The sequence below is a fragment of the Gavialis gangeticus genome, unplaced genomic scaffold (assembly GCF_001723915.1).
Source record: "Gavialis gangeticus isolate Ggan-Ray unplaced genomic scaffold, GavGan_comp1, whole genome shotgun sequence".
In the NCBI taxonomy this organism is placed as follows: Eukaryota; Metazoa; Chordata; order Crocodylia; family Gavialidae; genus Gavialis; species Gavialis gangeticus.
The window spans coordinates 9,755-20,867 of record NW_017729003.1 but is presented as its reverse complement, the minus strand read 5'-3'; the positions used below and the strand labels follow the sequence as shown (position 1 = coordinate 20,867).

Genomic DNA, 11,113 nt, shown 5'->3' with positions numbered 1-11,113 from the left:
GGTGTGTGTGGGTGTGGGTGTACACATGCCGTAGGGCTGGGTCTAACATATTCACAGAGAAAAATGAAGGGGAAAAAAAAATTTCCAAATCCCAATATTACTGTTTCTTAAAATTTGAAAAATCCAGTAAATTATTCATCAGTTCCTTTGCATTCTCTGTACATTCAAGCTAATAAACTAGATGGTTTGCTACCAGCCAATTTCAGTTTCTGGTTCTCATACATGAATGCAAGTTAGTAACAGCTGTGTCATAAAAACTGCTAGGAAATGGTTAAATGCTCTCAAAATTGTTTTCTTTCAGTTTAAACAACAGCATAAATACATTGGTAGTAGCTATTTTAAAGCTGTTTTTAAGGGTAGGAGAATAAAACAATACAACTGAATGACCTGACAGTACATCTTATACATAGGACTTCAAGTGAGTAATTAAATGATAACTGAATAATCAAAAGAAACTGCTGTTTTTTTCAAGTGCCACTACTCAACAAGACAATATTTTTACTGAACATCTTACAGACAACATAAGCATTCTAAAATGTGCTAAAGCAAATTGACCGAAACCGTTAAATAGGTAAATAATTATGGATTATGCAGCTTTAAGACATTTAAATAGACAGTATCATTATTTTCCTACAGAGGTTGTAAATTAGAATGTCACCTCTATACAGCAGCTCAGTTAAAGGTAACATCAGAAGATGGGAAAAATAATAATATAAAGGACTGTGCAACCATCAGTCAGTCATTTTATTATGTTAGTCACAGAAGCAGCCCTTGTTAATATACAAAATATTTTTAAATGAACCTGTTTACACTAAAAACCAAGGCAACTGGAATTAGACAATGCTAATTTTCATAAATACAGTAAAAGGGAGAATATTTAATAAATCTCTTTAGAAGCTGTATAAATTCTAGAATTCTGTTATTCTCATCTTAGTCTTTTGACTGGTGATACATATGGTATATATCCCACAATGTATGGTGGGAGTATATAAAAAATTCAAAACACTGTTGCCTAAGTTGGTTATTTTCATGGGCATATCTCAAGTTAAAAAATACAATCTTACCAAAACTAACATTTTAATACAATCTTTGCAGGTTAATGTATCAGATACTGTCTCTGTAAATATTTAGGAACCACACAATTTTGTACATGAAGATTAATAGGAGTAGTCAGTGAGAAGGTATTAAACAGGTATCGAACACTGAATACTAACTCTAGTATTTTAGAAAACTTAAGAAACTAAATTTCATAAGAAAGTTTCACGGGAGACTCAAAAGATGAGAACATTTACTGCCACTTTCTGGATAAATATTGCAACCTCTTTGAGTATTTTACGTTTTTCAAAATGCACCAAATTTTATGTTTGATATTTAATTTTACTCATGTCTACTGCAGCTTAAATGGTTAAGATTTCTCCACAGTTATTAAATATTATTTATTTAGTGATTTATTTTTCTAGCCCAGCCCATTGTTACACATAGGGACACTATGTAAAACCACATACGATAATGCTATTCCTGAAGTTGATCACGTCAGAGCCTGTAAATACCTTCTCTACCACAAAAGTTGAAATTAAAGGACTGTCACTCTATATTAAAATGTAATTGATGCAGTTGAAACACTTGAAATTTAAAAAATTACGAAAGCACAGAAGTTATGAAAACAGAATGCTTGCAGTGAATTTCACATGCCTAGAAGCAAAAGATAGTTACAGTAGCAGAGCTATAGTAAGTCAAGCCACTATGATATTCTTTCAGTGACATAAATCAACTGAAAGCTTAAGGAAACTGAAAAAGATTATGGGAATGACAAAACTTGGAAACAAACAAAAACTTGGAGACATTCTGTATCTTTTCTGTAAATATCCTACCCAATAAATTTTGTTCCTTGAGGCCCAAGCTGCAGGATTCGGCTAACCAAGCTCTCACCCTCATTTAGAGGGGGAGGATTGGTAGGAAGATGCAGTTTACTGAATAACATCCATGCAGCAGGAAGAGAAACAAGAAGGGGATATTAGGAACAAGCTGTCATTCCTGACAGAACCAGCAGTTTTCACCAGGGTGCCATTTAATGGTAATGAACAAAATTTATAATTAAAAAAATACCACATCATAGTGGGTTGTTTCCCTTAATTTAAACTTTAAAAAAGTCAGATCCTAGCATCTGTAGGAAATGATGCTCTATATTAAGTGCTCTGAAATCACATTGGTGGGCATCTTCCATTAAAATAGGCAGGAGTCATACACACGTCAAGTGGAAAACACAGCCCTACATTTGGAAACTGGTGGATGATTTCAGCAAGCTTCCTTATGAGTGATATTCGTCAGGACTTCTATTCAGCCTGAGAGCCAAATCCTGTCCTTGGAGATATATTTATACACACACACACTGACATAACTACATTTGACTTCAAAGGGTGTTATTTATGATAAGCCAAGGGCAAAATTTGGCCTTTTGGCCTAATGCTTCCATCATCACAACAGCAAAATTTCATCCAAGTCAAAGAGCACTTTTCCTGGTTATGAATAGTAGGATCAAGTCTCATCTGCAGTGTAAGAATTGGAGGCCTACCTTAAATGATCAAGTTAAGTAGATCCAATAAGTAGCTACTCAGATCCTCAAGGTAAAGGAAATGAAAGATGTAACATGAATATCAACAATGAAATTCATAGAATAACTCACCCTAAAAATTGGGCACCTGCAGGCCCCATTTCTACTAGTCTACTGGCTAATCCTTCTCCTTCAACCATTGGTGGTGGGCTGGCCAGTTTATGTCTCTTTACCAATCGACAGGTGATGCGGGTGGGTGCTGTACATTTGCGCGGTGGAATAATAATTCTCATTCCATGATGGCGACTACCCCTCATTGAACCCCCACGTGCATCAACCATAAAACTAACCAGAAAACTGTAGAGAAAAGGCGATTGTCATTAAAATGGTCAAAAAAATCAAGAAAGCATCATTTAACTCAGTAGAAAGTGTAGTGAAATCAACAATTATGAAGAAAGCAACAAGTAACACTATCCTTAAAGCAAAACACACTCTCTTCCAGCTAAATTCTGAATGTAATTTTTACCAGGTTTCTTCCTTAAATTTATACTTAAATTTTAAATAATAAACAAACAAAAAAATCCTATTGGTTTAGTAAAATAATTGTGAAAAATCCATGTACTACTGAATATTTAAGGTTAAAGAGTAAGCATATTTAAGTTATTAGTGTCTTTTAGTGAACTTAAAAATGTTCTGCTATGTTCTATAATGTAAAATAATGAATTCTATATGCACAAAAAACCAGTTTTCCATACTATAAGGAAAACACACCTTCATGTTTTAATATCTGGATCTCATTCCTTCTAAAGGATATCATATACCCATTTTCAAGGAGACTTAACAAGCTTGCAGAATAAATGCTGCATATGATGAGCATAATTATTACATGGTTTTGGTAAATATGCATGAATTAGAATATTAAACACGTTATTTTCTGTAGACTTAACCCTGCTTAAATCAATTATTTTACCACATCATATCAATATGGATGGCTGTTAGAAAACAAATTAACCTAGAAGGAATATTATGACCTTTTCCCCCAGTGTCTTGGATTTCTAAAGAGTTTTTCCCAGTTTCTGTATCTTTTTGAATAATTAAAAGAAAACTAGTTTGCAATAACATCATTTTAAAACTGTACATGTTATATTTAAAAGGAAACTCTAATTAAATACACAGTTTAATAAATTACTTACAATCTACTGCAAATTCAAAAAACACATCTGCCTAAAAATCTACATACCCTTGACAAAGATGATAAAACAATAGTAAAAAAATAGAAGCTAATCTCACAGTAGCCAATGGACATTCAATGTTATCTAAAGGATTTGATTACTCATTTTATATTAGAAATGAATAGAAATTGTGTTTTTCCTCACTGACTCTGAAATACCATCCTATGTCTCCATACCATAAGTGCTAAAACATAATGCAACATAAACGTATTGCAATTTTTGGTTACCTCTTTGTTTTCAAATAGAATAGGCAAAATGGATTTAAGTGTTTGGTTTACGGCTTAGAAATAAAATAGTTGCACAAATATCTCTTATTTATTCCTGGTGAATGACCTGCAAAAAATGGAGTAGCTGTTAATTCCATTACATAGCTCCCATCTTGTCTATGCTACTGCCAGTAGTTCCTACACTTAAGTATTTTAATCCTTAACAGTGGCATAACTAGGGCCAGGTGAACAGAGCAACTGCCCCAGGTGCCAACTTGTAGGAGGGGGTGAAAAAAGCGGCATCCATGCAATTGCAATTGCAACTGCAATTGAGATCTTGGCAGCAAACTGAAGTCATTGCTGCCCCTGCGTCCTGCATGCCCTGCTGATGCTTAACAGAAGAATCCATTCAGTTTTATAGTTCACCTTTTTCCTAAGAAGAAGAGTCACAAATTTAGTTCACATAAAGGCTAGAACCTTCTGTATTACCCTGGAAAAGCCCACACAGTTCATCAGGAGCTAAAAGTGACAATATTCACATCATACTGATATTTTATTTTGATTACTGGCAAAATATCATAAATAACAGTAACAAGTTATGGAGCACCTTGGCAAATAATTCATGGAAGGTCTTTCCAAAAGTTCACTGGGAGGGCACAGTTCTCATAAGAATACTTGACCAAATATTAGATCTGCAGGTCATTAAAAATTCCTCCAAAATCTTATAATACTGGGATAATAATTTATTAGAATATAGGAATAATAATTAAAATTTTAAACTATTAAAATAATCCTTAATATTAACCACTTATATATATATCGTACTTCTACTGTATTTAGGTGAGGAACTCTTTTACCAAAATCTGTATACTTGAATGCACAAAAATAAATTTTAGTATCTGTTAATACATTTCTATTTTTTGATTCTCTAGTATTTGATTATTACAATCACATAAATAAATAAGATTCTATATCTTGTCTTTAAATTGGTCTTTATTCTTTTTGTACCTCCCATATTTAATGCTATTGAAGAAAAATTACAACTAAACTAGAACTCTAGACTATAGACTAGGAAATGTATTGGCTATGAACTTAGCTGAATTTGTGATTTAAAGTCAATAAGAGAGTATCTTTTTTGCTAACAGATGTTGAAATTTGCTTTTCTCCTTCCTTTGGTCACTGGATTAATATGCTACACCTAAACAGGGAATAAGTGACAATCCCAGGCAGTCAGAAAGAGTGCAGAATATGAGCAAATACCAAAATATCAGTAGCCATATTTTAAAGGTATTTTTAAAGGTCAATAGTTCAAACCATTTTAGTTTTAACTGATGGAGTCAAATGCCTAATGATCTTTAAGAATCTAGCCTTAAGTTCTGTGTCTACACTGCAGTCTGTAGTACTGTGTAGGGAATCCTGAACTAGCCTGAAGTGAGCTACCTTAGGTACCAAAAGAAAACTAGCCACAGTAGCACAGAGCTCAGCACAGGCTAATTTACTTTGCTTCTTGGCAGTCAGTTTTCTGGACATCCTCTTAAACAGAGACTGATCTTTAAAAACATTATCAAATACAAGAAAATATCATTATTACCAACAACATATTTGTTATTTACTCATTTCATTTTCAAAAGGAGCAACTTTCCATTTTAAAAACATAATGTGGATATTTTTAAACAATACTTCATGCACAGTTTCTATCAAAAGGATTAGTAGCTGATGTTTAAGTAAATTAATGCCTGGCTAATAATAGAAGCTACAGTATGATCTCTAAAACACAAATCTAAAAGCTAAACAACAAACATTCTACTTTAATTACAGAAAGGGATGAGGATAGATGTGGATGTACTACAAACATCTACACACAGTCTGACTGTGGAAAAAGAGTTAACATAAAGAAAACAAAATGAGGATTCACAAAAAGGACATAGTTATCACCTTGAATCATACTGGGGAAGTGGAGAGGAATAGCTGTAAAATAATTTAGAAAGCAAAAGGGAAAAATTAATATAAGATAATTAGAAGCAAGCAACAGAAAATGTCAATAAGCAAAGGAAAAGTAGCAATCAGAAAAATAATGAAAGCAACACATTCAGGGGGCAAATTTAAACATTTTTTAGCTTTTGTTTTATATATCCCTTGTTTGGAGATATGCTGTACATTGTGGGGGAAGTGGGCGGGGAAACATTTCTAAATGCACAGTTACTTTTAAATAATGTCTCAATAACTTCCATTAGTACCAATGCAAATTGGATGAGTGCAAGTAGAGCCAAAAAAAGACCTCAACATACCTTAAAGAAAAAACAAAAATCATGTTGCAAATTCTTTGACAAAATGGCAAAAACCTTGCTTCATTATGTATGTTGGAAAATCAGCTATTGTGCTTTTATGCAGCTGTTAAATTTTCCCATGACTACATATAAAGAGTGATATAGCTGGGAATCTTAAAAGGATGTAACTTCCTTATATGACATTAATAAAACTGCTCTTGGAACCGAGCTTTCAACAGTCAAGAGCAGGGTTTGGCAGCCTTAGTCAGTATAGGCTGGAGCCTGCAACCCAGTTGTGGCTGTGACCTAGATACCTCTGCCCCCCTCCCCCAAGCAGCCAGCTGTCTTCACTCATTCTTGCTGCTGATTCCCAGTCCCTCTGCAGCAAGACAAGTGCACAAAGCATGGTGCAACAGAGGGAACACAGCATGGCGTAGCTCCATGCCACTGATTCCCCGTGCCAGACTGGATCTCTTTGCAGGCTGGATGCAGTCTGCAGGCCCTAAGTTGTTGATCCCTGGTCTAGACAGACAAAAGTATATTATGCTTAACCTGACACATGGTACATTTAAAAATCTATGGTCCAAATTTTTGAGCTTCTTATTACATTATTGAACTCACTTTCATTGTGCTAAGGAAGCAAAAGGATGAAAAAGTGCAACATGAAACAGAAAAATGAAATTTAATAAGGCATGTGAAGAATTACATCTGGGCTAGGGACAGATATTACACATAAACTGGATTAAGTGATCAGAAACTGGTTTAAACCTGTAACAGAACAGATGTTCAGTGCACATAAACCCATTTTAAAGTGGCTAAAACCAGTTTGAGATAAGCTTGGTTAAATGTAGTATCAGACTTAACTGATATGGTTCATGCAGTGTCTGGCCCAGACCCCTTGCTGGCTTAAGATAACCCGGACACCACCAGCATCTCGGCATGCTCTCTGGGCTGGGCAGGACTCTTGGCTCCACAGCAGGGCTGGCCCCTCTCCTTTGCTCCCTGGCTGGAGCTCGGCACAGACTTTCAGGCACAAAGCATCTGTCTGGCTTCTCCCTGCTAAGTAGGGATTATTCCCCACTCCCCTCTGCCTTACACAGACACCTCAGCATTAGCTAGCAGACCATGTGCTGGCTGAAGTCTGGGCTGTGAGAGAGGACAGAGGCAGACCTGCATTTTAGAGGTAATTAACAGGTATTTAATGTCCTTCCTTGGAAGAGCAGTTTAAGAAGAGGTCCATTAGTTAATGGAGAGAGGCTTTGTTTTCTTAATGAGTTAATAAATACTTAGTTAGGGGTGATAAACATTCCCTGCTGGGCAGCTCAAAAGAGGGAGGAATAATCAGAGCGTCCTGCTGTGGCCAGGCCACACCCACCTCAGCTCTGCCCTGTAGAAGTAAAGGGAGGGCTGCTCTAGTGCCCCCCGGCTTCTAGCCTGAACCACTTCAGGAATGTCCTTGCATTTCTGGGATGTCTGTCTGGGTTAGAAACTGATTCAGCCTAGTCAGACTAGACTGACCTGCAAAGATTGAATCAATTCAGGCTTTTTGAATGTCTGTCCCTAGCCCTAAAAAGCTTAAGGCAAAAGAACCTGGAGAGTTTACCAAATTTGTGCTCTACTACTGCACAGACTTGTGATTTCTTGGTGAATTCCAGGGTAATATAGTACTCACTAAGTACAAAATTCAAACCATACACTAGCAGAAAAAAAATATTTAAACTGACAAAAAACAATTCTGGCTTAAAAGAAGGAAGGTTTGAAGATTCTAACATAATGGCAAAATTCCCTCCTATCCTCAAATTCACTGATATGGGGCTAGATCTTCAACTCCTTGAATACTTTTTCAGTCAAGTAGAAACATTGTGCAAAATTTATAATATCTCTTCTGAGTGTGTGTAACTGAGAAAAAGTGGTAACCAAACTTAAGATGACTATGTTTTTCCCTAATCTGACAGCTATATTTGGACAATATTCTGTAGGTAAAAGTTTCAGAACAGCATTCTATGACTGAAGAGGAGTGCTAAGTATGTGAAGAATGCCATTGATATTGGTATGCAAAATTATCCGTGATTTCAAGGGTAACTGATAGAAGATAATTTCAGATGGACTACCAATACAAAATGGCATCAGAGAGACTTGGTGGGACAAGTCAAAGGAGTGGATTATTGGGATAGAATAGCTTCATTAGGAAGGAAAGAGATGGGGACAAAGGTATTGTCTTATATATCAAGAATTTATATACCAGTTCTGAAATTCAGGAAAAGGCAAGGAAAAACTTCTTGAATGCCTGGAAGATAAAAGGGAAAACAAATAGGAGCAATATCCATGTGCAATATACAGCTTTATCACAATGAGGAGGTGGATTAGCATCCAAAAGACAGGTACTTTAAGAATCCATACATCTTTGGGGCAAGCAATGTAGCAGGACAAAAAGGTTCTGGAACAAATTATAAATCAACATATAAACATCTGAAAGATAATGTGATGAAATATAACCAACAACATTCCTTCTAAGGAGTAGCGGTCCATGAGTGCGCTGCCTCAGTCCGGCATGGGACACTTACTGAAGGGGGCTGAGGGCTGGGGCCTGGGGCCAGAGGCTGGAGCTGAGAGGCCGGGGGTTGGAGGCTGGAGCCGAGAAGCTGGGCGCCAGAGGCTGGAGCTGGGGGCTGGAGATTGGGGCTGAGAGGCTGGGTGCCAGAGGCTGGAGCCAAGAGGCTGGGGCTGGGGGCTGGAGCACTTTCCCCACATCTGGGGGGCTGCCAGCCCCTCGCACCAGCCTCCATCCCTGCCTTGCCACTCCTCACAGAGCAGCCACTTCCTGCCCCAAGTGAGGCTCTGCTGGCTCGAGGACACTGCTCCGCTGCCCTGCATTTCCTCAGGGAGTGAGGAGGCACATGGCACAGGGCAGGGAACAGAGGAGTGTCCTGGAGCCGGCTAAGCCTCACTTGGGGCAGGCAGCGGCTACTCCCCAAGATGTAGCAAGGCAGGGATAGAGGCTGGGGTGGGGGGCTGGCGCAGGCTCCACCAGCTCTGGGGAAGTGCTCCACTCCCCAGCCCTGATGCCACGTGCCTCCTTGCTCCCCAAGGTGAAGCAGGGGAGTGAAGCACTTCCCCAGAGCCAGTGGAGCCTGCATCAGGCTCCTGCCCCCACCTCACCTAGGAGCTTATGTTCAGCTCCTCTCCCGGTGCACAGCCTTGAAAAGGCTGTGCGCAGCCAGACTTTTAGTTGTGCACAGCCACACAAGCATGCACCTTAGAGGGAATCTTGATAGCTAACATAGATTTGTCTGAACAAATCCTGCAAAGCCATCTGACTGACTTCTTTGACCTGGTAACTATGATGCAGGACAAAAAGGAAGTAGACTCGACTTTAATAAGACTTTTTAGTAATCTTGACTTCAGTAAGACTTTTGATACTGTCCCAAATATTCCCATCAGTAAACTATGGCCCAAATGAAATCACCATCAGGCAAGGACACAACCAATTAAAAAGCCACAAACATAAAAAGTATTTATCAATCATTTGCTGTCCATCTGGAAATTTATTACAAGTGACATCCTACAGAGGGCTGTCCTTGGCCAGGTTTTGCTCAACTCTTTCCATAATGACTTGACTGATGCAAATAGAGTACAATTATACGAGTTATTTGTAAGACCAGACTGGGAGGGTTCGAAAGCACTTTGGCTAACAGGATCAAATTCAAGATGATCTTGGTAAAGTGGAGAAATTATCTGAAATAAAATTAAATTCAATAAGGGCAAGCGCCAAGAACCTTTCAGAAAGAGAAATTAAATATACAATATCAACTATGGAATAACTGATATGGTTGTAGAACTGCTCAAAAGAATTAGGGGTTATTGTAGATCATACAATACTACAACAAGAGTCTGTAATATGATGCTGTTGCAAAGATGTCAAATTTATTCTAGGATGTATTAACAGGAGCATTGTTTGTAAGACAAGAAAGGTAATTTTTCTGCTTTACTCAGCACTGATATGACCTCCCTTGGGGTATTATGTCCTGCCATCACATTTCAAGGAAGATGGGGACAGTTTGGAGAAAATATATGGAGAGTTCAGACAAGAGCAACAAGAATTGAGAAGATGTTGGAAAAACCTGACATATAAGGAAAGATAGAAAAATTTGTAGAAGGGAGGCTTAAAGGGAATGTGGTAATAGTCTTTCAATATTCATGAAGTTGCTGAAAGAAGAGCAGTGATCATTTATTTTTTTATGTCAATTAGACATGGGGCAGGAAACAAATCAGTATAATTAACAACAAAATGATTTAGGCAATGGAGGCTGGAAAAGGCTATGTAGGAAGGGTGTGAAATCTCTTTCACAACAAGTTTTTAAAAGCAGGTTAGACAACTATTTGTCAATAGTCTAGGTATACAGATTCTGTGTCAGGGTAAAGGATTGGACAAGATTAGGTTCATTCTAGCCCTATGATCCTATGATAGTGGATAGACTTTTGGTCTTAATCTCTTACTACTTTGTATTTATGTTAGCCACATGTTAACCAGGTGCTTTGGTAGATCAGGGCTTCAGAATCCAACTGTAAGTTCTTACTTACTTTTTATATTTATACTTTGTTTAAGCACATAGAATTATAGAATCATAGAGTCAGAAGGGACCTAGACAGATCATTGAGTCCGACCCCCTGCCATGCGCAGAAATGAGCACTGGGGGTGGGAGGGGTCATAAGACCCCAGCCAGGTGCCTATCCAGTCTCCTCTTGAAGATTTCCAGGGAAAGCGAGAGCACCACCTCTCTGGGAAGCCTATTCCAGGCTCTGGCCACCCTTACAGTGAAGTAGTTCTTCCTAATATCTAACCTAAACCTATCCTCC

The 11,113-nt window shown here is 37.8% G+C and overlaps 1 protein-coding gene across 7 annotated transcripts in view; it reads right to left on the bottom strand.

Annotated features, from left to right (window-relative positions):
• LOC109290924 (ankyrin-3-like) overlaps nucleotides 1–11,113 on the bottom strand; it is a 106,955-nt gene that overhangs the window by 86,905 nt on the left and 8,937 nt on the right. For all 7 annotated transcript variants that reach the window (XM_019507744.1, XM_019507745.1, XM_019507750.1 and 4 more), the window contains exon 3: nucleotides 2,684–2,908. In XM_019507744.1, the coding sequence (XP_019363289.1) occupies nucleotides 2,684–2,908 (225 nt within the window). The remainder of the gene's footprint in view (nucleotides 1–2,683; nucleotides 2,909–11,113) is intronic.